The sequence below is a fragment of the Eucyclogobius newberryi genome, unplaced genomic scaffold (genome assembly GCF_026437365.1).
Source record: "Eucyclogobius newberryi isolate DKJ021-1_F unplaced genomic scaffold, fEucNew1.0.hap1 SCAF_1, whole genome shotgun sequence".
In the NCBI taxonomy this organism is placed as follows: domain Eukaryota; kingdom Metazoa; phylum Chordata; class Actinopteri; order Gobiiformes; family Gobiidae; genus Eucyclogobius; species Eucyclogobius newberryi.
The window spans coordinates 938,312-963,281 of record NW_027315723.1 but is presented as its reverse complement, the minus strand read 5'-3'; the positions used below and the strand labels follow the sequence as shown (position 1 = coordinate 963,281).

At 50.2% G+C, this 24,970-nt stretch overlaps 1 protein-coding gene and 1 long non-coding RNA gene across 2 annotated transcripts; both read left to right on the top strand.

The window, feature by feature from the left end:
- Positions 1 to 9,276: 9,276 nt before the first annotated feature.
- LOC140364308 (uncharacterized) lies at positions 9,277 to 9,623 on the top strand. Its single transcript, XR_011927686.1, has 3 exons — positions 9,277 to 9,312; positions 9,346 to 9,378; positions 9,544 to 9,623. It is a non-coding gene; the product is annotated as an uncharacterized lncRNA (long non-coding RNA).
- A 3,818-nt stretch (positions 9,624 to 13,441) lies between these two features.
- On the top strand, positions 13,442 to 24,601 carry e2f6 (E2F transcription factor 6). Its single transcript, XM_072443138.1, has 9 exons — positions 13,442 to 13,712; positions 17,533 to 17,847; positions 18,648 to 18,706; positions 18,764 to 18,807; positions 20,366 to 20,549; positions 21,409 to 21,552; positions 22,380 to 22,494; positions 22,888 to 23,032; positions 24,417 to 24,601. The coding sequence occupies exons 1-9, from the start codon at positions 13,596 to 13,598 to the stop codon at positions 24,446 to 24,448; spliced, it is 1,155 nt and encodes a 384-aa protein (XP_072299239.1). The 5' UTR covers positions 13,442 to 13,595; the 3' UTR covers positions 24,449 to 24,601.
- The last annotated feature ends 369 nt before the right edge of the window (positions 24,602 to 24,970 follow it).

The following is a 24,970-nucleotide window of genomic DNA, read 5'->3' as shown; positions in this document are numbered from 1 at the left end:
CACACTGTAGCCATGGTAACCCACTGTCACAGCTGTAGCCATGGTAACACACTGTCACAGCTGTAGCCATGGTAACACACTGCCACAGCTGTAGCCATGGTAACACACTGCCACACTGTAGCCATGGTAACCCACTGTCACAGCTGTAGCCATGGTAACCCACTGTCACAGCTGTAGCCATGGTAACACACTGTCACAGCTGTAGCCATGGTAACACACTGTCACACTATAGCCATGGTAACACACTGCCACACTGTAGTCATGGCAACACACTGTCACAGCTGTAACCATGGTAACAGACTGTCACAGCTGTAGTCATGGTAACACACTGTCACACTGTAGCCATGGTAACACACTGTCACACTGTAGCCATGGTAACACACTGCCACACTGTAGCCATGGTAACACGCTGTCACAGCTGTAGTCATGGTAACACACTGTCACACTGTAGCCATGGTAACACACTGTCACACTGTAGCCATGGTAACACGCTGTCACACTGTAGCCATGGTAACACACTGCCACACTGTAGCCATGGTAACACACTGTCACAGCTGTAGCCATGGTAACACACTGTCACACTGTAGCCATGGTAACACACTGCCACACTGTAGCCATGGTAACACACTGCCACACTGTAGCCATGGTAACACGCTGTCACACTGTAGCCATGGTAACACACTGCCACACTGTAGCCATGGTAACACACTGTCACAGCTGTAGTCATGGTAACACACTGTCACACTGTAGCCATGGTAACACACTGCCACACTGTAGCCATGGTAACACGCTGTCACACTGTAGCCATGGTAACACACTGCCACACTGTAGCCATGGTAACACACTGTCACAGCTGTAGTCATGGTAACACACTGTCACACTGTAGCCATGGTAACACACTGTCACACTGTAGCCATGGTAACACGCTGTCACACTGTAGCCATGGTAACACACTGCCACACTGTAGCCATGGTAACACGCTGTCACAGCTGTAGCCATGGTAACACACTGTCACGGCGCAGTAGAGCCCTGACTCCCAGCTACTCCCTAATTATAGATTCTATTCTTAATATAATAAATACTTCTGTAGAAAGTGCTTGTGTTCCACGTCCTTCAAACACGACGTCATTAAAGCCTCGATCCCGACCTATTGGTAAACTACAGACCTATTTATAATCTTCCCTTTGACTCTAAAATCCTTGAAAAAGTTGTAGTAAAACAGCTTTGTCGCCCCCTACAGGACAATAACTAATGTGAAGTTTTCCAGTCAGGGTTCAGAGCCCACCACAGCAGGGTTCAGAGCCCACCACAGCAGGGTTCAGAGCCCACCACAGCAGGGTTCAGAGCCCACCACAGCAGGGTTCAGAGCCCACCACAGCAGGGTCCAGAGCCCCACCACAGCAGGGTCCAGAGCCCACCACAGCAGGGTTCAGAGCCCACCACAGCAGGGTTCAGAGCCCACCACAGCAGGGTCCAGAGCCCCACCACAGCAGGGTTCAGAGCCCACCACAGCAGGGTTCAGAGCCCACCACAGCAGGGTTCAGAGCCCCACCACAGCAGGGTTCTGAGCCCCACCACAGCAGGGTCCAGAGCCCCACCACAGCAGGGTTCAGAGCCCACCACAGCAGGGTCCAGAGCCCCACCACAGCAGGGTTCAGAGCCCACCACAGCAGGGTTCAGAGCCCACCACAGCAGGGTTCAGAGCCCACCACAGCAGGGTCCAGAGCCCCACCACAGCAGGGTTCAGAGCCCACCACAGTCTCACTCCTGGTTCTGACCTCAGCGTTTAACACCATCAACCACAACATTCTACTGCAGAGGTTAGAATGTGATGTAGGTGTAGGCCCCGCCCTCAGGGGCCCCGCCCTCAGCTGGTACCAGTTTGTTCATGTAAACCAGAGTTCCTCCCCTTGTTCTACAGTAACTGATGGTGCGCCTCAGGGGTCAGTACTGGGTCCAGTTCTGTTTCCTCTTTACATGCTGCCGTTAGGTCACATGATCAGGTCACATGATCAGGTCACATGATCAGAGCGATCAAGGAGACAGACTTAGAGCTCGTGTGAAGGAGATAAAAACCTGGAGGACACTTAATGATCTGCTTCTTAATCCTGAACAAACCGAGGTCATTGTGCTGGAGGTCATTGTGCTGGAGATCATTGTGCTGGAGGTCATTGTGCTGGAGGTCATTGTGCTGGAGGTCATTGTGCTGGAGGTCATCGTGCTGGAGGTCATTGTGCTGGAGGTCATTGTGCTGGAGGTCATTGTGCTGGAGGTCATTGTGCTGGAGGTCATTGTGCTGGAGGTCATCGTGCTGGAGGTCATCGTGCTGGAGGTCATCGTGCTGGAGGTCATTGTGCTGGAGGTCATTGTGCTGGAGGTCATTGTGCTGGAGGTCATTGTGCTGGAGGTCATTGTGCTGGAGGTCATTGTGCTGGAGGTCATTGTGCTGGAGGTCATTGTGCTGGAGGTCATTGTGCTGGTCCTAAACATGTACGAGACACTTTATCTGAGCAGATCAGTCTCAGTGAAGCCTCCAGTTCTACTGTAAGAAACCTCAGAGTCTCATTTAAAGCTCATATAAATCAAACCTGTAAAACAGACTCTTTCATCTGTGTAGTCAGTGTTGTACCTGAACACGTTCATTGAACGAAGGTTCATGAACGTGTTCAGAATTTTGGTGAACGTGAACTGAACGAACGGTTTTGCTGCTGAAGAACGATAATATGAACGCGTTCTTTCTGGTGTCTGTGAACGGCAAAATTTGTTCTTTTTATTATCGTTCAATAAAGTGTCAGATTTCTAGAGACTTCAAGGAGAAAAACACAGTTAAGTTGCCCAAAAAGAGCCTGTGTCTGTCCAGTGTGAGAGCTCCAGAGTTTTAGAGGCGATAGATCGCGGAGACAGAGATTTCGCGTGTCGCACTGCACATGTGCATCAAAACAAAAAGCAGCATTGACGCGACCGCAACGTGAAGTCAACAGAACAGCAGGAGTCGCCCGTCTACGAGCAGTTACGTGAGTTTGATGATGAGGTCGTGAGGATGGAACAATCTAACATTTATGTGCAAACTTTGCCCAGCAAGTTTTCCCTCATGTTTTTGAGAATATACTGTGGAGCTGAAAACTGCAACTGCTGCTGCTGCTGCTGCTGCTGCTGCTGCTGCTGCTGCTGCTGCTGCTACTACTACTACTACTACTACTACTACTACCTACTACTAGTACTACTACTACTACAACTACTACTACTACTACTGCAACTGCTGCTAGTGTGGTGCTGAATGGACAGCAACACATGGGGAAGTCTGTCCCTTCAGTGTGAATGTAAATCCTGGAGGATTCAAAATTGGATATGAAGATGAAATCTGACACATATTTTCAACAATAAACTAATACAATAATTGCTGCTGTGGCTGTATTTGGGCTGTGGAAATAATTTAGAACATTTTTTGCATAATATTGAAAAAAATAACTGAAATTTTTTGGAGCTGTGAACTTAGTTCAAAATGTTGAATTATGAACTGAACTCGTTCACTAGTTCATGTAGAAAGTGAACTTTCCCAACTCTGTGTGTAATAAAGATCAAATCAGAAGAATCCGGCCTAAAAGTGAAGCTGAAAAACGTCTCCTGCATTTGTCATGTCTAGATTCTCCTGTAACTCCTGCTCACAGCAGGTCCTAAAAGCTCCATAAAAAGCTTTCAACTGGTTCAAAATGCAGCAGCAAGATTACTAACAGCAACTAAAAGAAGAGAGCACATTACGCCGGTGCTGGAGTCTCTTCACTGGCTCCTGTCCAGTTTAGAATCACATTTAAACTCCTCCTCCTGACCTACAAAGCCATAACTGGTTCCTGAAGAACTGGTTCTCCTCCTGAGGAGGAGCTCCAGCTCCTCTGTCTCTCTCTCGTCTGTGAGAGTCAGATCTCTGCTTCATGTGGAACTCCTCCAGGTTTATACTTTTTACCAAAGAGGTTTAGTAGTTGTTCCTGCAGAAGGAGGAGCTAAGGACAGAAGGAGGAGCTAAGGACAGAAGGAGGAGCTAAGGACAGAAGGACCCAAGTCGCCCTGCTGTGATTTGGGGCGTTACAAAAATTAATTGAATTGAATTGTGGCCGTCGTCTGATTCAGACCTGGTTTAGTCCTGGTTTAGTCCTGGTTTAGTCCTGGTTTAGTCCTGGTTTAGACCTGGTTTAGTCCTGGTTTAGACCTGGTTTAGTCCTGGTTTAGACCTGGTTTAGACCTGGTTTAGTCCTGGTTTATTCCTGGTTTAGACCTGGTTTAGTCCTGGCTTAGTCCTGGTTTAGTCCTGGTTTAGACCTGGTTTAGTCATGGTTTAGTCCTGGTTTAGTCCTGGTTTAGTCCTGGTTTAGACCTGGTTTAGATCTGGTTTAGACCTGGTTTAGTCATGGTTTAGTCCTGGTTTAGTCCTGGTTTAGTCCTGGTTTAGACCTGGTTTAGATCTGGTTTAGTCCTGGCTTAGTCCTGGTTTAGTCATGGTTTAGACCTGGTTTAGACCTGGTTTAGACCTGATTCAGGCCTGATTTAGACCTGGTTTAGTCCTGGTTTAGACCTGGTTTAGTCCTGGTTTAGACCTGGTTTAGTCCTGACTTAGTCCTGGTTTAGTCCTGGTTTAGTCCTGGTTTAGACCTGGTTTAGACCTGGTTTAGTCCTGGCTTAGTCCTGGTTTAGTCCTAGTTTAGACCTGGTTTAGTCCTGGTTTAGACCTGGTTCAGACCTGGTTTAGTCCTGGTTTAGACCTGGTTTAGACCTGGTTTAGTCCTGGTTTAGTCCTGGTTTAGTCTGATTCAGGCCTGGTTTAGTCCTGGTTTAGTCCTGGTTTAGACCTGGTTTAGTCTGATTCAGGCCTGATTTAGACCTGGTTCAGACCTGGTATAGTCCTGGTTTAGACCTGGTTTAGACCTGGTTTAGTCCTGGTTTAGTCCTGGTTTAGACCTGGTTTAGTCCTGGTTTAGTCCTGGTTTAGACCTGGTTTAGACCTGGTTTAGTCCTGGTTTAGTCCTGGTTTAGACCTGGTTTAGTCCTGGTTTAGACCTGGTTTAGTCCTGGTTTAGTCCTGGTTTAGTCCTGGTTTAGTCCTGGTTTAGACCTGGTTTAGACCTGGTTTAGACCTGGTTTAGTCCTGGTTTAGTCCTGGTTTAGACCTGGTTTAGTCCTGGTTTAGACCTGGTTTAGACCTGGTTTAGTCCTGGTTTAGTCCTGGTTTAGACCTGGTTTAGTCCTGGTTTAGTCCAGGTTTAGACCTGGTTTAGTCCTGGTTTAGACCTGGTTTAGACCTGGTTTAGTCCTGGTTTAGTCCTGGTTTAGTCCTGGTTTAGACCTGGTTTAGTCCTGGTTTAGACCTGGTTTAGTCCTGGTTTAGTCCTGGTTTAGTCCTGGTTTAGACCTGGTTTAGTCCTGGTTTAGACCTGGTTTAGTCCTGGTTTAGACCTGGTTTAGACCTGGTTTAGTCCTGGTTTAGACCTGGTTTAGTCCTGGTTTAGACCTGGTTTAGTCCTGGTTTAGTCCTGGTTTAGACCTGGTTTAGACCTGGTTTAGTCCTGGTTTAGACCTGGTTTAGTCCTGGTTTAGACCTGGTTTAGTCCTGGTTTAGACCCGGTTTATCCTGAGCTGAACTCGGTCTCATTAAAATCCCGATCACGCGGCGTCGGGTTCATCTCAGGCCTCTACTGAGCGCGCTCCAACCCCTCGTCTGCTGCTCTCGTCTGAGCACGCTCAGACCTGCAGTCTCCATGGAAACCATACAGAGGGTTCTATAGAGACCATCCATCACACAGGCCCAGGACTAAACCAGGACTAAACCAGGACTAAACCAGGACTAAACCAGGTCTAAACCAGGTCTAAACCAGGACTAAACCAGGACTAAACCAGGTCTAAACCAGGACTAAACCAGGACTAAACCAGGTCTAAACCAGGTCTAAACCAGGTCTAAACCAGGACTAAACCAGGACTAAACCAGGACTAAACCAGGACTAAACCAGGTCTAAACCAGGACTAAACCAGGTCTAAACCAGGACTAAACCAGGACTAAACCAGGTCTAAACCAGTATAGTACAGTTACATGTACTCAAGTACAGTTACATGTACTCAAGTACAGTTACAGTAGTGCCTCATCACTGTGTTTGTGGGACAGAACATGAGCTAAATATTTATCACAGTAAAGTTATAGTTTGTGAAGAATTCTTTTTAAATATAATTGGAAATGTCCTCTGTGATGTCATCAGAGAGCGACATTCACTACTCTGTGATGTCATCAGAGAGCGACATTCACTACTCTGTGATGTCATCAGAGAGCGACATTCACTACTCTGTGAATGTTGCTTTAAAACAACTGCCATAAAACAACAACAACAACAACAACATATTTTATGATTGATGTCGATTCTGGGCCTTGTTTACTGTTTGGTTGCTAGGTGACAGCTGTGTCCTCACCGCTGTCACATGATCTGCTCATGTCCAACCAGGAAGTCACATTATAAATAAACTAGACGGATCCGATTGGCTTTGAACACGTTGGAGTTTCTGGCTCCCTCTACTGGCAGTTACCACGGGGAAATAAACAAAAGCTAGCGCGATATGCTAACTAAGCACGGCTGTGATGAAGTCATGGTTTCTGGAGCCCTCTGACGTCACACAGGGAGACAACAGGACAGGGATGAGAGAAGGGAGGACATGCAGCAAATGGGATTCAAACTCACGACACTGCGGCCGGATGCACCTGGAGCCTGGCATATGTGCACCAAGCTCATGTGAAGCTCCTGTGAAGCTCCTGTGAAGCTCCTGTGAAGCTCATGTGAAGCTCCTGTGAAGCTCCTGTGAAGCTCCTGTGAAGCTCCTGTGAAGCTCATGTGAAGCTCATGTGAAGCTCCTGTGAAGCTCATGTGAAGCTCCTGTGAAGCTCATGTGAAGCTCCTGTGAAGCTCATGTGAAGCTCCTGTGAAGCTCCTGTGAAGCTCCTGTGAAGCTCCTGTGAAGCTCATGTGAAGCTCATGTGAAGCTCCTGTGAAGCTCATGTGAAGCTCATGTGAAGCTCCTGTGAAGCTCCTGTGAAGCTCCTGTGAAGCTCCTGTGAAGCTCATGTGAAGCTCCTGTGAAGCTCCTGTGAAGCTCCTGTGAAGCTCATGTGAAGCTCCTGTGAAGCTCCTGTGAAGCTCATGTGAAGCTCATGTGAAGCTCCTGTGAAGCTCCTGTGAAGCTCATGTGAAGCTCCTGTGAAGCTCATGTGAAGCTCATGTGAAGCTCCTGTGAAGCTCCTGTGAAGCTCCTGTGAAGCTCATGTGAAGCTCATGTGAAGCTCCTGTGAAGCTCATGTGAAGCTCCTGTGAAGCTCCTGTGAAGCTCCTGTGAAGCTCATGTGAAGCTCCTGTGAAGCTCCTGTGAAGCTCCTCTGAAGCTCCTGTGAAGCTCCTGTGAAGCTCATGTGAAGCTCATGTGAAGCTCCTGTGAAGCTCCTGTGAAGCTCCTGTGAAGCTCCTGTGAAGCTCATGTGAAGCTCCTGTGAAGCTCCTGTGAAGCTCATGTGAAGCTCATGTGAAGCTCCTGTGAAGCTCCTGTGAAGCTCATGTGAAGCTCCTGTGAAGCTCATGTGAAGCTCATGTGAAGCTCCTGTGAAGCTCCTGTGAAGCTCCTGTGAAGCTCATGTGAAGCTCATGTGAAGCTCCTGTGAAGCTCATGTGAAGCTCCTGTGAAGCTCCTGTGAAGCTCCTGTGAAGCTCATGTGAAGCTCCTGTGAAGCTCCTGTGAAGCTCCTCTGAAGCTCCTGTGAAGCTCCTGTGAAGCTCCTGTGAAGCTCATGTGAAGCTCCTGTGAAGCTCCTGTGAAGCTCCTGTGAAGCTCATGTGAAGCTCCTGTGAAGCTCATGTGAAGCTCCTGTGAAGCTCCTGTGAAGCTCCTGTGAAGCTCATGTGAAGCTCCTGTGAAGCTCATGTGAAGCTCCTGTGAAGCTCATGTGAAGCTCCTGTGAAGCTCATGTGAAGCTCATGTGAAGCTCATGTGAAGCTCCTGTGAAGCTCCTGTGAAGCTCCTGTGAAGCTCATGTGAAGCTCCTGTGAAGCTCATGTGAAGCTCCTGTGAAGCTCATGTGAAGCTCCTGTGAAGCTCATGTGAAGCTCCTGTGAAGCTCATGTGAAGCTCCTGTGAAGCTCCTGTGAAGCTCATGTGAAGCTCCTGTGAAGCTCATGTGAAGCTCATGTGAAGCTCATGTGAAGCTCCTGTGAAGCTCCTGTGAAGCTCCTGTGAAGCTCCTGTGAAGCTCATGTGAAGCTCCTGTGAAGCTCATGTGAAGCTCATGTGAAGCTCATGTGAAGCTCCTGTGAAGCTCCTGTGAAGCTCCTGTGAAGCTCCTGTGAAGCTCCTGTGAAGCTCCTGTGAAGCTCCTGTGAAGCTCATGTCTTTAGGAACACTGTTCCGAGCTCCTCCGTGTTTTTAAAGTCCTCACAGCAGCAGTGTAGTACAGACGTTATGACACATGACGTAAAGAGCCGGGCAATTCATCAAACCATTCATGATTGTAACGGTCAGTGAGACGAATATTGAGATAGACCAATATGACAAGACCCTTCAAAACAGGGACTGTTTTAGTCCTGGTTTAGTCCTGGTTTAGACTTGGTTTAGACCTGGACTAAACCAGGACTAAACCAGGACTAAACCAGGACTAAACCAGGACTAAATGTGTCGTGACCTTAAAGAACCTCAGAGTTTAAACCGTCCCAGACTCTGGACTCAGACACTTCAGGTGAGTCTCCATCTGTGGAACTAAACCCGGAACAAGTCCAAACCAGGTCTAAACTGGGTCTAAACCGGGTCTAAACTGGGTCTAAACCGGGTCTAAAGTGGGTCTAAACCGGGTCTAAACCGGGTCTAAACTGGGTCTAAACCAGGTCTAAACCAGGTCTAAAGTGGGTCTAAACCGGGTCTAAACCGGGTCTAAACCGGGTCTAAACCGGGTCTAAACTAGGTCTAAACCGGGTCTAAACCAGGTCTAAACCAGGTCTAAACCAGGTCTAAACCGGGTCTAAAGTGGGTCTAAACCGGGTCTAAACTGGGTCTAAACCAGGTCTAAACTGGGTCTAAAGTGGGTCTAAACCGGGTCTAAACCAGGTCTAAACCAGGTCTAAACCGGGTCTAAACCGGGTCTAAACCGGGTCTAAACCGGGTCTAAACCAGGTCTAAACCGGGTCTAAACCAGGTCTAAACCAGGTCTAAACCAGGTCTAAACCAGGTCTAAAGTGGGTCTAAACCGGGTCTAAACCAGGTCTAAACTGGGTCTAAACCAGGTCTAAAGTGGGTCTAAACCGGGTCTAAACCGGGTCTAAACTGGGTCTAAACCAGGTCTAAACCAGGTCTAAAGTGGGTCTAAACCGGGTCTAAACCGGGTCTAAACCAGGTCTAAACCGGGTCTAAACCAGGTCTAAACCAGGTCTAAACCAGGTCTAAACCGGGTCTAAAGTGGGTCTAAACCGGGTCTAAACTGGGTCTAAACTGGGTCTAAACCAGGTCTAAACTGGGTCTAAAGTGGGTCTAAACCAGGTCTAAAGTGGGTCTAAAGTGGGTCTAAACCGGGTCTAAACTGGGTCTAAACCAGGTCTAAACTGGGTCTAAACTGGGTCTAAATTGGGTCTAAACCAGGTCTAAACCAGGTCTAAACCGGGTCTAAACCGGGTCTAAACCGGGTCTAAACCGGGTCTAAACCAGGTCTAAACCGGGTCTAAACCAGGTCTAAACCAGGTCTAAACCAGGTCTAAACCAGGTCTAAAGTGGGTCTAAACCGGGTCTAAACCAGGTCTAAACTGGGTCTAAACCAGGTCTAAAGTGGGTCTAAAGTGGGTCTAAACCGGGTCTAAACTGGGTCTAAACCAGGTCTAAACTGGGTCTAAACTGGGTCTAAATTGGGTCTAAACCGGGTCTAAACCAGGTCTAAACCGGGTCTAAACCGGGTCTAAACCGGGTCTAAACCAGGTCTAAACCAGGTCTAAAGTGGGTCTAAACCGGGTCTAAACCAGGTCTAAACTGGGTCTAAACCAGGTCTAAAGTGGGTCTAAAGTGGGTCTAAACCGGGTCTAAACTGGGTCTAAACCAGGTCTAAACTGGGTCTAAACTGGGTCTAAATTGGGTCTAAACCGGGTCTAAACCAGGTCTAAACCGGGTCTAAACCGGGTCTAAACTAAACCGGGTCTAAACCAGGTCTAAACCGGGTCTAAACCGGGTCTAAACTAAACCGGGTCTAAACCAGGTCTAAACCGGGTCTAAACCAGGTCTAAACCGGGTCTAAACCGGGTCTAAACCAGGTCTAAACCAGGTCTAAACCAGGTCTAAACCGGGTCTAAACCGGGTCTAAACCAGGTCTAAACCAGGTCTAAACCAGGTCTACAGACAAACCTACTTGAATGGCGTTGCTTCTTCTCGGTCTGGTTCTGGTCTTGGCTCCGGTTCTGGATCAGTTGTTGCTCCGAGTCCCGGTTGAGTCCCGGTTGAGTCCTGGTTGAGTCCCGGTTGAGTCCTGGTTGAGTCCTGGTTGAGTCCCGGTTGCGTCCCGGTCCGGCTCTATCGCGCCGTGTCCGCGGCCATGCTGCAGCTTCACCGGAGCCGCGTCCCGGTGGATGCTTCGGTAAAAAGAAGGCGGCGGATCCAGACAGACGCACGGACACGCGCACAGACGCACGGACACGCGCACGGACGCACTGACGCAGACACGCGCGGACCGGACCGAACTGCGCCAAACCCACGCGCCGCACCGGAGCTGGTCCCGTGCACGCGGTGCCGCGTTGTGCCGCGTGATGCCGCGTTGTGCCGCGCAGACGGAGCAGGAGACGCGGCGGACGCGGTCACTTCTTCCTCCCGTTGTTTCGGATGCTGACGCAGGCGGGGGCGCGCACGCACACCGGCGGGGCGCGCGCACGGTGCATTCCCTCGCATCTCTGCGCCAGAGTCTGCGCCTTTGTCTCACCGCAACACGGTCTGCGCCAGAGTCTGCGCCAGAGTCTCACCGCAACACGGTCTGCGCCAGAGTCTGCGCCAGAGTCTGCGCCAGAGTCTGTTAGAAAAACTCTTCTAGACAAATCCTCTCATATTCTCAATAAGGAATAGAGAGAAAAAAAATAACATTAAATTAAAAATAAATAAAAATAGAAATAAATAAAAAATAGAAAAAAATAGAATAAATAAAATAAATCAAATTAATAAAATTAATAAAATAAATTAAAAAAATTAAAATTACAATTACAAATAAAATAAGATCAAATACAATAAAATAATAATAAAGTTGTACAAACCTTTGTCTTTTGTTTGAGTGTTTGCAATAAAACCTGAGAGATGAAGTCCAAGTGTTCAGAGAGAAATCATCCAAAGTGATTGTTCGGATGGACAAAGGTCAAAGGTCAAATTTCTCCAAATATCAACTTCAGGAGTTCGATTTTCAGAACCAAACAGAAAATAAAGTCCTTCCCAGTCATACAAACCAGGCCTGAATGTTCTTTTTGAGTCCAGATCTCTCCACAGATGTTCAGTTGGGTTCAAGTGTGGGAGGTTCACACACTTGTCCTGTGGCCCCTCCTTTGTTCTCCTGGCTCTGAGCTGAGGGAGAGGAACCTTGGCTCCAGTCTGAGCTCCAGAGCCTCACTGCGGCATTCATCTTTCTGTGGCTCCAGAGTCTCCCGGGTCCTGCAGAAGAACATCACCACCACGCTTCGCTGTAGACGTGGTCCAGGTGATGGGCGGGGCATGACGCGGGCGTGACGCTTCTTCCTAGACCTCATTGTTGGGCGTGGATGGATTCACTTTGAGTAAACGCACCCTTGAACGGTTTATAGATCCAGACGGTGTTAAAGCTCTGGTCAGTCCCACGGCTCTCGATGGAGGCCTCATCTGTGACGGACAGAGGGTCAGTTACCTCATCTGTGATGGGCAGAGGGTCAGTTACCTCATCTGTGATGGACAGAGGGTCAGTTACCTCATCTGTGATGGGCAGAGGGTCAGTTACCTCATCTGTGACGCACAGAGGGTCAGTTACCTCATCTGTGATGGGCAGAGGGTCAGTTACCTCATCTGTGATGGGCAGAGGGTCAGTTACCTCATCTGTGACGCACAGAGGGTCAGTTACCTCATCTGTGACGGGCAGAGGGTCAGTTACCTCATCTGTGATGGGCAGAGGGTCAGTTACCTCATCTGTGATGGACAGAGGGTCAGTTACCTCATCTGTGATGGGCAGAGGGTCAGTTACCTCATCTGTGATGGGCAGAGGGTCAGTTACCTCATCTGTGACGCACAGAGGGTCAGTTACCTCATCTGTGACGCACAGAGGGTCAGTTACCTCATCTGTGACGGACAGAGGGTCAGTTACCTCATCTGTGACGGGCAGAGGGTCAGTTACCTCATCTGTGACGCACAGAGGGTCAGTTACCTCATCTGTGATGGGCAGAGGGTCAGTTACCTCATCTGTGACGCACAGAGGGTCAGTTACCTCATCTGTGATGGGCAGAGGGTCAGTTACCTCATCTGTGATGGGCAGAGGGTCAGTTACCTCATCTGTGATGGACAGAGGGTCAGTTACCTCATCTGTGATGGGCAGAGGGTCAGTTACCTCATCTGTGACGCACAGAGGGTCAGTTACCTCATCTGTGACGGGCAGAGGGTCAGTTACCTCATCTGTGATGGGCAGAGGGTCAGTTACCTCATCTGTGACGCACAGAGGGTCAGTTACCTCATCTGTGATGGGCAGAGGGTCAGTTACCTCATCTGTGATGGACAGAGGGTCAGTTACCTCATCTGTGACGCACAGAGGGTCAGTTACCTCATCTGTGACGCACAGAGGGTCAGTTACCTCATCTGTGACGCACAGAGGGTCAGTTACCTCATCTGTGACGGACAGAGGGTCAGTTACCTCATCTGTGACGCACAGAGGGTCAGTTACCTCATCTGTGACGCACAGAGGGTCAGTTACCTCATCTGTGACGGACAGAGGGTCAGTTACCTCATCTGTGACGCACAGAGGGTCAGTTACCTCATCTGTGACGCACAGAGGGTCAGTTACCTCATCTGTGACGGACAGAGGGTCAGTTACCTCATACGCCAAATCTGCGATTTAATACCTTTAAACTCAGTATGACTTCTAAACTCATAATTATGGCTTTATTCTCAAAATCATAACTCTTCAACTTCAATTTTGACTTTAAAACTGAAAATTATGACTTTTATTCTCACAATTATGACCTTTATTCTCACAATTATGACCTTTATTCTCACAATTATGACTTATTCTCACAATCGTGACTTCTAAACTCATACTTATGACTTGTTGAGGGCTTTGTTCTTGAGTTATGCTTCTATAATCACATAATCACATGTATAATAGATCCATGATAAAACACGCATGACTTAAGTTATGATCATTATGACTTGCCCTCCAGACTCTTGTACTTCCGGGGAAAAACAGCCCGTTTCCGGTCCCGTGAAGCGCGCGTGGACCGTGTGGACGACGTAAACAAACCGTACTCTGGTTTCGCACCGTTTTCTGCGCATTCCCGCGGGTTTAACGGTGTTTTTTCCCGCTGCGTTAGCCGTTAGCTCCCGTGCTAGCCGTTGCCATGGTGAAGTGCGCGGTGTCGAGCTGCACGAGCCGCGAACAGCCGAGCGCGGACCGAACCCCGAGCCGAGCCCCGAAGAGGTTCTTCCGCGTCCCGCGCGACCCGGCGCGCGTCAAGGTGCGAGTCACGCGGCTTATACTTTGTAAAGACGTTCAACTGAGTCACGTGGTTTAACGGGGCACGGTGGAGCTGGTCTCCATGGAGATGTTCCGCACTGTGGCATTAAAGGCGCTGGGGTTTTACCCAGACCGGGTGGCACAGCGGTTAGAGACACGCACTCGGAGGAATGAAGTCCTGAGTTCGACTCCCGCTTTGACACAGTGACGTTTTTTCCGGGTTTAAACATTTTAAACTTCTAGATCGCACAGTCTAGTTTGTTTTGGGACGAGTTAGCTTCACTCGCTAATACAGATCCAGGGCATGAACTACATGTAACCAGACAAAGTTAGGGTTAAGGTTAAAGTTAAGGTTAGGGGTCAGGGGTTATTATTATATATTTTTTCATTTATTTCAAGAACAAATTACCATGATGATCAATAACAATGTTAGTGTTCGCCGAGACAGGAAGTCTAGTTTCTTGGCTCCAGAATCGAGGTAACGGTCTGTGTATAACTGCACCTGATAAAACATTATAACGTTGACTCTGAAAGGTCAGAGGGCAAAGGTCAGAGGGCAAAGGTCCATGAGACAAGGTGGAAACCCCTCCACCAGAAAAGTTCCATAGTGCATCTTTAAAACATCTCGGCTGGAGCACGTTCAGCTTCAATTTGATAAAGTCCTCTCCCCTCTGACCCATGTTCTACCCGTGACGTCATGTTCTACCCGTGACGTCATGTTCTACCTGTGACATCATGTTCTACCCGTGACGTCATGTTCTACCTGTGACATCATGTTCTACCTGTGACGTCATGTTCTACCCGTGACGTCATGTTCTATCTGTGACGTCATGTTCTATCTGTGACGTCATGTTCTATCTGTGACGTCATGTTCTATCTGTGACGTCATGTTCTATCTGTGACGTCATGTTCTATCTGTGACGTCATGTTCTATCTGTGACGTCATGTTCTATCTGTGACGTCATGTTCTATCTGTGACGTCATGTTCTATCTGTGACGTCATGTTCTACCCGTGACGTCATGTTCTATCTGTGACGTCATGTTCTACCTGTGACGTCATGTTCTACCTGTGACGTCATGTTCTACCCGTGACGTCATGTTCTACCCGTGACGTCATGTTCTATCTGTGACGTCATGTTCTATCTGTGACGTCATGTTCTACCTGTGACGTCATGTTCTACCCGTGACGTCATGTTCTATCTGTGACGTCATGTTCTATCTGTGACGTCATGTTCTACCCGTGACGTCATGTTCTACCCGTGACGTCATGTTCTATCTGTGACGTCATGTTCTACCCGTGACGTCATGTTCTACCCGTGACGTCATGTTCTACCCGTGACGTCATGTTCTATCTGTGACGTCATGTTCTATCTGTGACGTCATGTTCTATCTGTGACGTCATGTTCTATCTGTGACGTCATGTTCTATCTGTGACGTCATGTTCTACCCGTGACGTCATGTTCTATCTGTGACGTCATGTTCTACCCGTGACGTCATGTTCTATCTGTGACGTCATGTTCTACCTGTGACGTCATGTTCTACCTGTGACGTCATGTTCTACCCGTGACGTCATGTTCTACCCGTGACGTCATGTTCTACCTGTGACGTCATGTTCTACCCGTGACGTCATGTTCTACCCGTGACGTCATGTTCTATCTGTGACGTCATGTTCTATCCGTGACGTCATGTTCTACCCGTGACGTCATGTTCTACCCGTGACGTCATGTTCTATCTGTGACGTCATGTTCTATCTGTGACGTCATGTTCTACCTGTGACGTCATGTTCTACCCGTGACGTCATGTTCTATCTGTGACGTCATGTTCTATCTGTGACGTCATGTTCTACCCGTGACGTCATGTTCTACCCGTGACGTCATGTTCTATCTGTGACGTCATGTTCTACCCGTGACGTCATGTTCTACCCGTGACGTCATGTTCTACCCGTGACGTCATGTTCTATCTGTGACGTCATGTTCTACCCGTGACGTCATGTTCTATCTGTGACGTCATGTTCTATCTGTGACGTCATGTTCTATCTGTGACATCATGTTCTACCTGTGACGTCATGTTCTACCCGTGACGTCATGTTCTACCTGTGACGTCATGTTCTACCCGTGACGTCATGTTCTATCTGTGACGTCATGTTCTATCTGTGACGTCATGTTCTACCCGTGACGTCATGTTCTACCCGTGACGTCATGTTCTATCTGTGACGTCATGTTCTATCTGTGACGTCATGTTCTATCTGTGACGTCATGTTCTATCTGTGACGTCATGTTCTATCTGTGACGTCATGTTCTATCTGTGACGTCATGTTCTACCCGTGACGTCATGTTCTACCCGTGACGTCATGTTCTACCCGTGACGTCATGTTCTACCCGTGACGTCATGTTCTACCCGTGACGTCATGTTCTACCCGTGACGTCATGTTCTACCCGTGACGTCATGTTCTACCCGTGACGTCATGTTCTACCCGTGACGTCATGTTCTATCCGTGACGTCATGTTCCACCCGTGACGTCATGTTCTACCCGTGACGTCATGTTCCACCCGTGACGTCATGTTCTACCTGTGATGTCATGTTCTACCCGTGACGTCATGTTCTATCTGTGACGTCATGTTCCACCCGTGACGTCATGTTCTATCTGTGACGTCATGTTCTATCTGTGACGTCATGTTCTACCCGTGACGTCATGTTCCACCCGTGACGTCATGTTCTACCTGTGATGTCATGTTCTACCCGTGACGTCATGTTCTATCTGTGACGTCATGTTCCACCCGTGACGTCATGTTCTATCTGTGACGTCATGTTCTACCTGTGACGTCATGTTCTACCCGTGACGTCATGTTCTATCTGTGACGTCATGTTCTATCTGTGACGTCATGTTCTACCCGTGACGTCATGTTCTACCCGTGACGTCATGTTCTATCTGTGACGTCATGTTCTATCTGTGACGTCATGTTCTATCTGTGACGTCATGTTCTACCCGTGACGTCATGTTCTACCCGTGACGTCATGTTCTACCCGTGACGTCATGTTCTACCCGTGACGTCATGTTCTACCCGTGACGTCATGTTCTACCCGTGACGTCATGTTCTACCCGTGACGTCATGTTCTATCCGTGACGTCATGTTCCACCCGTGACGTCATGTTCTACCCGTGACGTCATGTTCCACCCGTGACGTCATGTTCTACCTGTGACGTCATGTTCTACCCGTGACGTCATGTTCTATCCGTGACGTCATGTTCCACCCGTGACGTCATGTTCTACCCGTGACGTCATGTTCCACCCGTGACGTCATGTTCTACCTGTGACGTCATGTTCTACCCGTGACGTCATGTTCTATCCGTGACGTCATGTTCCACCCGTGACGTCATGTTCTACCCGTGACGTCATGTTCCACCCGTGACGTCATGTTCTACCTGTGACGTCATGTTCTACCCGTGACGTCATGTTCTATCCGTGACGTCATGTTCCACCCGTGACGTCATGTTCTACCCGTGACGTCATGTTCCACCCGTGACGTCATGTTCTACCTGTGATGTCATGTTCTACATCATCTCAGACTCGTCATCACCATCAGAACAACTGCCGAGCGTCGCAGAGAAAACTTTCCATTTCTTTTATCATGAGCCTGTGTAATTCCCTCTGTAGCCAGCAGGTGGAGCAGCAGCTCACAGAGACAGAGGATGTTTTTAGTTCTAACACATGAAGCTGAAGGTTCTCGAGGGCACGTTTAAAGGCTGAGAACACGCGGGACTCTTTGCTCTTATAATCCCCACTCCCGTCTTTAAAGCCGCACTGTGGAACTTTCCCTCAGGTGTGGCTGGCGGCGCTGCGCGAGCCCGACGCACAGGACTGGAGCCAGAGTCACGTGATCTGCGAGGACCACTTCCTGCCCGAGGACATCTCTGCCAGCGGCGTGAGCCCCGATGCCATCCCCATCATGCCGCCGTGTCTGGACGACGAGCTGGGCCTCGACGCGTGGCCCGAGGACCCGGAGGAGGACGAGAGCTGGGCCGCGGGGGGCCGAGCCGACGGAGAGGAGGAGGAGGAAGAGGAGGAGGCAAGAGGAGACGAAGAAGAAGTAAACCAAGAAGCTCATGAGGATAACGAAGAGGAGGAAACTCAGACGGTGAATATGCCACTTTATGCCACTGATGTAGGACTGACTATTAGAGACAAAAGGAGACCAAAGTGACTAAATCATGACAAAAAGCCAAAAAGTGGACATAAAAAAGTGCCTGAGAGCGACTAAATGCAACAAAAACACTACTTGAAGCAACATAAATTTACTAAAACGCAACTAATGCTAGCATAATATGTGGAGCCTTAGCAACACAAAGCTAGCAAAGCGCGTTAGCAACTGCCGTTTCCTGTTTATGGCCGCACGGCACTCGCACACACTAGCTTTAGCCACGCCCCTCACACACTAGCTTTAGCCACGCCCCTCACACGCACTAGCTTTAGCCACGCCCCTCACACACACTCGCTTTAGCCACGCCCCTCACACACACTCGCTTTAGCCACGTCCCTCACACACACTCGCTATAGCCACGCCCCTCACACACACTAGCTTTAGCCACGCCCATCACACACTAGCTTTAGCCACGCCGCTCACACACACTAGCTTTAGCCACGCCCCTCACACACTAGCTTTAGCCACGCCCCTCACACACTAGCTTTAGCCACGCCCCTCACACACACTAGCTTTAGCCACGCCCCTCACAAGCACTAGCTTTAGCCACGCCCCTCACACACACTAGCTTTAGCCACGCCGCTCACACACACTAGCTTTAGCCACGCCCCTCACACACACTAGCTTTAGCCACGCCCCTCACACACACAAGCTTTAGCCACGCCCCTCACACACACATACTGGATTTATGAAGTTCATGAGTTCTGTTCTTATTCTTTTCTGTCCCTTTGTCTCAGACGACAGAGACAGCCACAGCGCCCCCTGCAGACAGAAGCCCAGAGCCGCAGAAGCACAGGTACTGCTCCTCCTCTCTGTGCTCTCTGTGTGAGACTGACTCAAACTCCTGTTTCAGTCCTCAACAGCAGCAACAGGAACCCAAGACCAACACAGCACAAGGTGAGATACTGTAGATACTGAAGGTACTGTAGGTACTGTAGATACTGAAGGTACTGTAGATACTGTAGATACTGTAGATACTGTAGATACTGTAGATACTGTAGATACTGTAGATACTGTAGGTACTGTAGGTACTGTAGATACTGTAGATACTGTAGATACTGAAGGTACTGTAGATACTGTAGATACTGTAGATACTGTAGATACTGTAGGTACTGTAGGTACTGTAGATACTGTAGATACTGTAGATACTGAAGGTACTGTAGATACTGTAGATACTGTAGGTACTGTAGGTACTGTAGGTACTGTAGATACTGAAGGTACTGTAGATACTGTAGGTACTGTAGGTACTGTAGATACTGTAGGTACTGTAGGTACTGTAGATACTGTAGATACTGTAGATACTGTAGGTACTGTAGATACTGTAGGTACTGTAGGTACTGTAGGTACTGTAGATACTGTAGGTACTGTAGGTACTGTAGGTACTGTAGGTACTGTTGGTACTGTAGGTACTGTAGGTACTGTAGGTACTGTAGGTACTGTAGATACTGTTGGTACTGTAGGTACTGTAGGTACTGTAGGTACTGTAGGTACTGTAGATACTGTAGGTACTGTAGATACTGTAGAAACTGTAGATACTGTAGGTACTGTAGGTACTGTAGGTACTGTAGATACTGTAGATACTGTAGATACTGTAGATACTGTTGGTACTGTAGGTACTGTAGATACTGTAGATACTGTAGGTACTGTTGGTACTGTAGGTACTGTAGATACTGTAGATACTGTAGGTACTGTAGATACTGTAGGTACTGTAGATACTGTTGGTACTGTAGATACTGTAGGTACTGTAGGTACTGTAGATACTGTAGATACTGTAGATACTGTAGATACTGTAGGTACTGTAGATACAAACAGAGGACGACTACGTTGCACCTATTTTTAAAGTTTAGATCTTTAGATTGAATTTACTGATGTTGATAAAATGGGAAATGCTCAGAAGCAGAAGAGACTGTGGACACACACAGAAGCAGGAGGACACACACAGAAGCAGGAGGACACACACAGAAGCAGGAGGACACGCACAGAAGCAGGAGGACACGCACAGAAGCAGGAGGACACACACAGAAGCAGGAGGACACACACAGAAGCAGGAGGACACACACAGAAGCAGGAGGACACACACAGAAGCAGGAGGACACACACAGAAGCAGGAGGACACACACAGAAGCAGGAGGACACACACAGAAGCAGGAGGACACACACAGAAGCAGGAGGACACACACAGAAGCAGGAGGACACACACAGAAGCAGGAGGACACACACAGAAGCAGGAGGATACACACAGAAGCAGGAGGACACACACAGAAGCAGGAGGACACACACAGAAGCAGGAGGACACGCACAGAAGCAGGAGGATACACACAGAAGCAGGAGGACACACACAGAAGCAGGAGGACACACACAGAAGCAGGAGGACACACACAGAAGCAGGAGGACACACACAGAAGCAGGAGACTGCAATGGGGACAGTGAAATGCTGAGTGTCTCTCCCGCTCAGGCGCCGCGCTGCACCTCCTGGCCCCTCAGTTCCTGGAGCTCCTGCTGAACTCAGACGGTTCCCTGGACTTGCCTGAAGCGGCGGCGACGCTCCAGACGAGGCTCCAGCGTCTCCACCAGGTCACGGGCGTCCTCAAGAGCCTGGACCTGGTGCAGGAGGAGACATCGAGACGCGTGCGCTGGACGTGAGTAGCACCCGCTCTGTGAGTAGCACCCGCTCTGTGAGTAGCACCCGCTCTGTGTGTAGCACCCGCTCTGTGTGTAGCACCCGCTCTGTGTGTAGCACCCGCTCTGTGAGTAGCACCCGCTCTGTGAGTAGCACCCGCTCTGTGTGTAGCACCCGCTCTGTGTGTAGCACCCGCTCTGTGAGTAGCACCCGCTCTGTGTGTAGCACCCGCTCTGTGTGTAGCACCCGCTCTGTGTGTAGCACCCGCTCTGTGAGTAGCACCCGCTCTGTGTGTAGCACCCGCTCTGTGTGTAGCACCCGCTCTGTGTGTAGCACCCGCTCTGTGTGTAGCACCCGCTCTGTGTGTAGCACCCGCTCTGTGTGTAGCACCCGCTCTGTGAGTAGTTTGACCCTTGACTCTTTAATGATATTTATTAAAACATGAGTTTAATTCTTTCTTCTCTTTAAACTGATTGTTTTGGAGGAAAACTAGTCAAATGTGTTAAAAACCAGGTTTATCGCAGGTGAGTTCATTCTTAAGGATAAACTGCTCTAGAGCTTTTATTAGAGTTTGTTCTGTAACAACAGAAAGACTTTGACTCGAGCTGAATTTTCATCACTGAAGCGTAATATCGACCGATTGATATCGGTGCTTTTGGCTGAAACCGATATTACTCAATGTTGTGAACATCGGCCGATACCGATACTGGACTGATAGATCGTGCACCCGTACAATTAAACGGTGACCTGTGGGTGACCTCTAGGTGACCTCTGGGTGACCTCTGGGGTGACCTTTTTGGGTGACCTGTGGGTGACCTCTGTGCGACCCGTTGGTGACCTCTGTGCGACCTCTGGGTGACCTCTGCTGTGGCGTTCAGGGGAAAGTGTTCGATCTCCAGCCTCTTGTGGCAGAAGCAGAAGGAGTCAGAGAAGATGAGGCTGATGGAGGAAACTCTGGACCAACTCATCAAGAGCTGCTCCCAGCAGCTGTTCACCATGACGGACGCCCCCGGCAACGCCCGATATCCTTCACCTGCAGCTCTGACTGCTCCTCCTCTTCCTCCTCCTCCTCTGCTCCTCCCCCTGCTCCTCCCCCAGCTCCTCCTCCTGCTGCTCCTCCTGCTCCTCCTGCTTCTCCCCCTATGCTCCTCCTCTGCTCCTCCCCCAATGCTCCTCCTCCTGCTCCTCCTGCTCCTCCCCCTATGCTCCTCCTCTGCTCCTCCTCCTGCTGCTCCTCCTGCTCCTCCTGCTCCTCCTGCTTCTCCCCCTATGCTCCTCCTCTGCTCCTCCCCCAATTCTCCTCCTCCTGCTCCTCCTGCTTCTCCCCCTATGCTCCTCCTCTGCTCCTCCCCCAGCTCCTCCTCCTGCTGCTCCTCCTGCTTCTCCCCCTATGCTCCTCCTCTGCTCCTCCCCCAATGCTCCTCCTCCTGCTCCTCCCCCTGCCCCTCCTGCTCCTCCTGTTCCTCCTCCTGCTCTTCCTCTGCTCCTCTTCCTCTCTTGCTTCTGCTCCTGCTCTGCTCCTGCTCCTCTGTCTTGCTCCTCATCTGTTCTGCTCCTCCTCCTGCTCCTCATGTGTGGTTAGTGCCTCCTCTGCTCCTGCTCCTCCTCTGCTCCTCCTCATGTGTGGTCAGTTCCTCCTCCTGCTCCCCCTCTGCTCCTGCTCCTCATGTGTGGTTAGTGCCTCCTCTGCTCCTGCTCCTCCTCTGCTCCTCCTCATGTGTGGTCAGTTCCTCCTCCTGCTCCTCTGCTCCTGCTCCTCCTCTGCTCCTCCTCATGTGTGGTCAGTTCCTGCTCCTCTGCTCCTGCTCCTCCTCATGTGTGGTCAGTTCCTCCTCCTTGACCCTCTCACCTCGGCGTACGTGACGCTCTCAGACGTCCAGAATCTTCCGGCGTTTCAGAAACAAACTGTGATTGTGGTCAAAGCTCCAGAGGAAACCAAACTGGAGGTCCCGGCTCCCAAGGAGGTAATGAGGGACCACGGGAGGGCACCTGACACAGGGAGGGCACCTGACACAGGGAGGGCACCTGACACAGGGAGGGCACCTGACACAGGGAGGGCACCTGACACAGGGAGGGCACCTGACACAGGGAGGGCACCTGACACAGGGAGGGCACCTGACACAGGGAGGGCACCTGACACAGGGAGGGCACCTGACACAGGGAGGGCACCTGACACAGGGGCCCTGGGACAGCAGATGTTTGTAAAAACATGTTTTGTGTTTGAAAGGATTTCTTTAAAACACGATTCATTACGACTGTTTGTAATAATTCAAACTTTATAATAATTATAATAATAATAATCGATGACACAGAATGTTCATTCATTTCCTGAAGTCCAAATGTCTCTGTCTCTGCAGGACAGTATCCAGCTCCACCTGAACTCCGGGTCTGGTCCCATCTCTGTGTTCACGTGTGATGTTTGGCCCGACGGCACAAAGGCAGAACATGGCACTTTCCTTCAGCTTCAGCAGAGTCGCATCAAGACCTCACTATTACACACAGGTGAGGAGTCCAACCCACAACCTCCTGTTCCAGGGCAGGACGCGCACTCTGCAGGACGCGCACTCTGCAGGACGCGCACTCTGCAGGACGCGCGCTCTGCAGGACGCGCGCTCTGCAGGACGCGCGCTCTGCGGGACGCGCACTCTGCAGGACGCGCGCTCTGCAGGACGCGCGCTCTGCAGGACGCGCACTCTGCAGGACGCGCGCTCTGCAGGACGCGCACTCTGCAGGACGCGCGCTCTGCAGGACGCGCACTCTGCAGGACGCGCGCTCTGCAGGACGCGCGCTCTGCAGGACGTGCTCTCTTTGAGGGACGCGCGCTCTGCGGGACGCGCGCTCTGCGGGACGCGCGCTCTGCGGGACGCGCACTCTGCAGGACGCGCGCTCTGCAGGACGTGCTCTCTTTGAGGGACGCGCGCTCTGCGGGACGCGCGCTCTGCGGGACGCGCACTCTGCAGGATGCGCGCTCTGCAGGACGTGCTCTCTTTGAGGGACGCGCGCTCTGCGGGACGCGCGCTCTGCGGGACGCGCACTCTGCAGGATGCGCGCTCTGCAGGACGCGCGCTCTGCGGGACGCGCACTCTGCAGGACGCGCGCTCTGCAGGACGCGCGCTCTGCAGGACGTGCTCTCTTTGAGGGACGCGCGCTCTGCGGGACGCGCGCTCTGCGGGACGCGCGCTCTGCGGGACGCGCACTCTGCAGGACGCGCGCTCTGCAGGACGTGCTCTCTTTGAGGGACGCGCGCTCTGCGGGACGCGCACTCTGCAGGACGCGCGCTCTGCGGGACGCGCACTCTGCAGGATGCGCGCTCTGCGGGACGCGCACTCTGCAGGACGCGCGCTCTGCGGGACGCGCACTCTGCAGGACGCGCGCTCTGCGGGACGCGCACTCTGCAGGACGCGCGCTCTGCAGGACGCGCGCTCTGCAGGACGTGCTCTCTTTGAGGGACGCGCGCTCTGCGGGACGCGCGCTCTGCGGGACGCGCGCTCTGCGGGACGCGCACTCTGCAGGACGCGCGCTCTGCGGGACGCGCACTCTGCAGGACGCGCGCTCTGCAGGACGCGCGCTCTGCAGGACGTGCTCTCTTTGAGGGACGCGCGCTCTGCGGGACGCGCGCTCCGAACTAACACAAGCTAACGATGCTATCAACAACTAGCATGCTAACACGATAAGCCCCGCCTCTTCGCACTAATGAGACTTTACATTTTATGTCCTCTTCATGGATCATGATCCATTTTAGTGCAGACAACATGAAGAAAAAATACTTTTATATTAGATAATATGTAATTTATTGTTTGCAAAGATATAAGTTAGAATAAATATGTGTATAATATATAATCAACATGTACATGTCTGCGTCTAAAGCCTGATGTTTGTTTGGCAGAGTCGTCGTCTTCACAGAGCACAGGGCGATAGCGCCTGCTTCACTCCAGAGGGTTTTTTATTCATATTCAAGTGGATGAAGCTCAGAGAGTTTGGACTTGAAAGTGTTCTGAACCGGGACTACCTCACTCTAACTCTAGCTCTAACTCTAACTCTAACTCTAACTCTAACTCTAACTCTGACTCTAGCTCTAACTCTAACTCTGACTCTGACTCTAGCTCTAGCTCTAACTCTAACTCTAACTCTAACTCTAACTCTAACTCTAACTCTAACTCTAGCTCTAACTCTAACTCTAACTCTAACTCTAACTCTAGCTCTAACTCTAACTCTAACTCTAACTCTAACTCTAACTCTAGCTCTAACTCTAACTCTGACTCTAACTCTAACTCTAACTCTAACTCTGACTCTAACTCTGACTCTAACTCTGACTCTAGCTCTAACTCTAGCTCTAACTCTAACTCTAACTCTAACTCTAACTCTGACTCTGACTCTAACCTCACTCTAACTCTAACTCTAACCTCACTCTAACTCTAACTCTAACTCTGACTCTAGCTC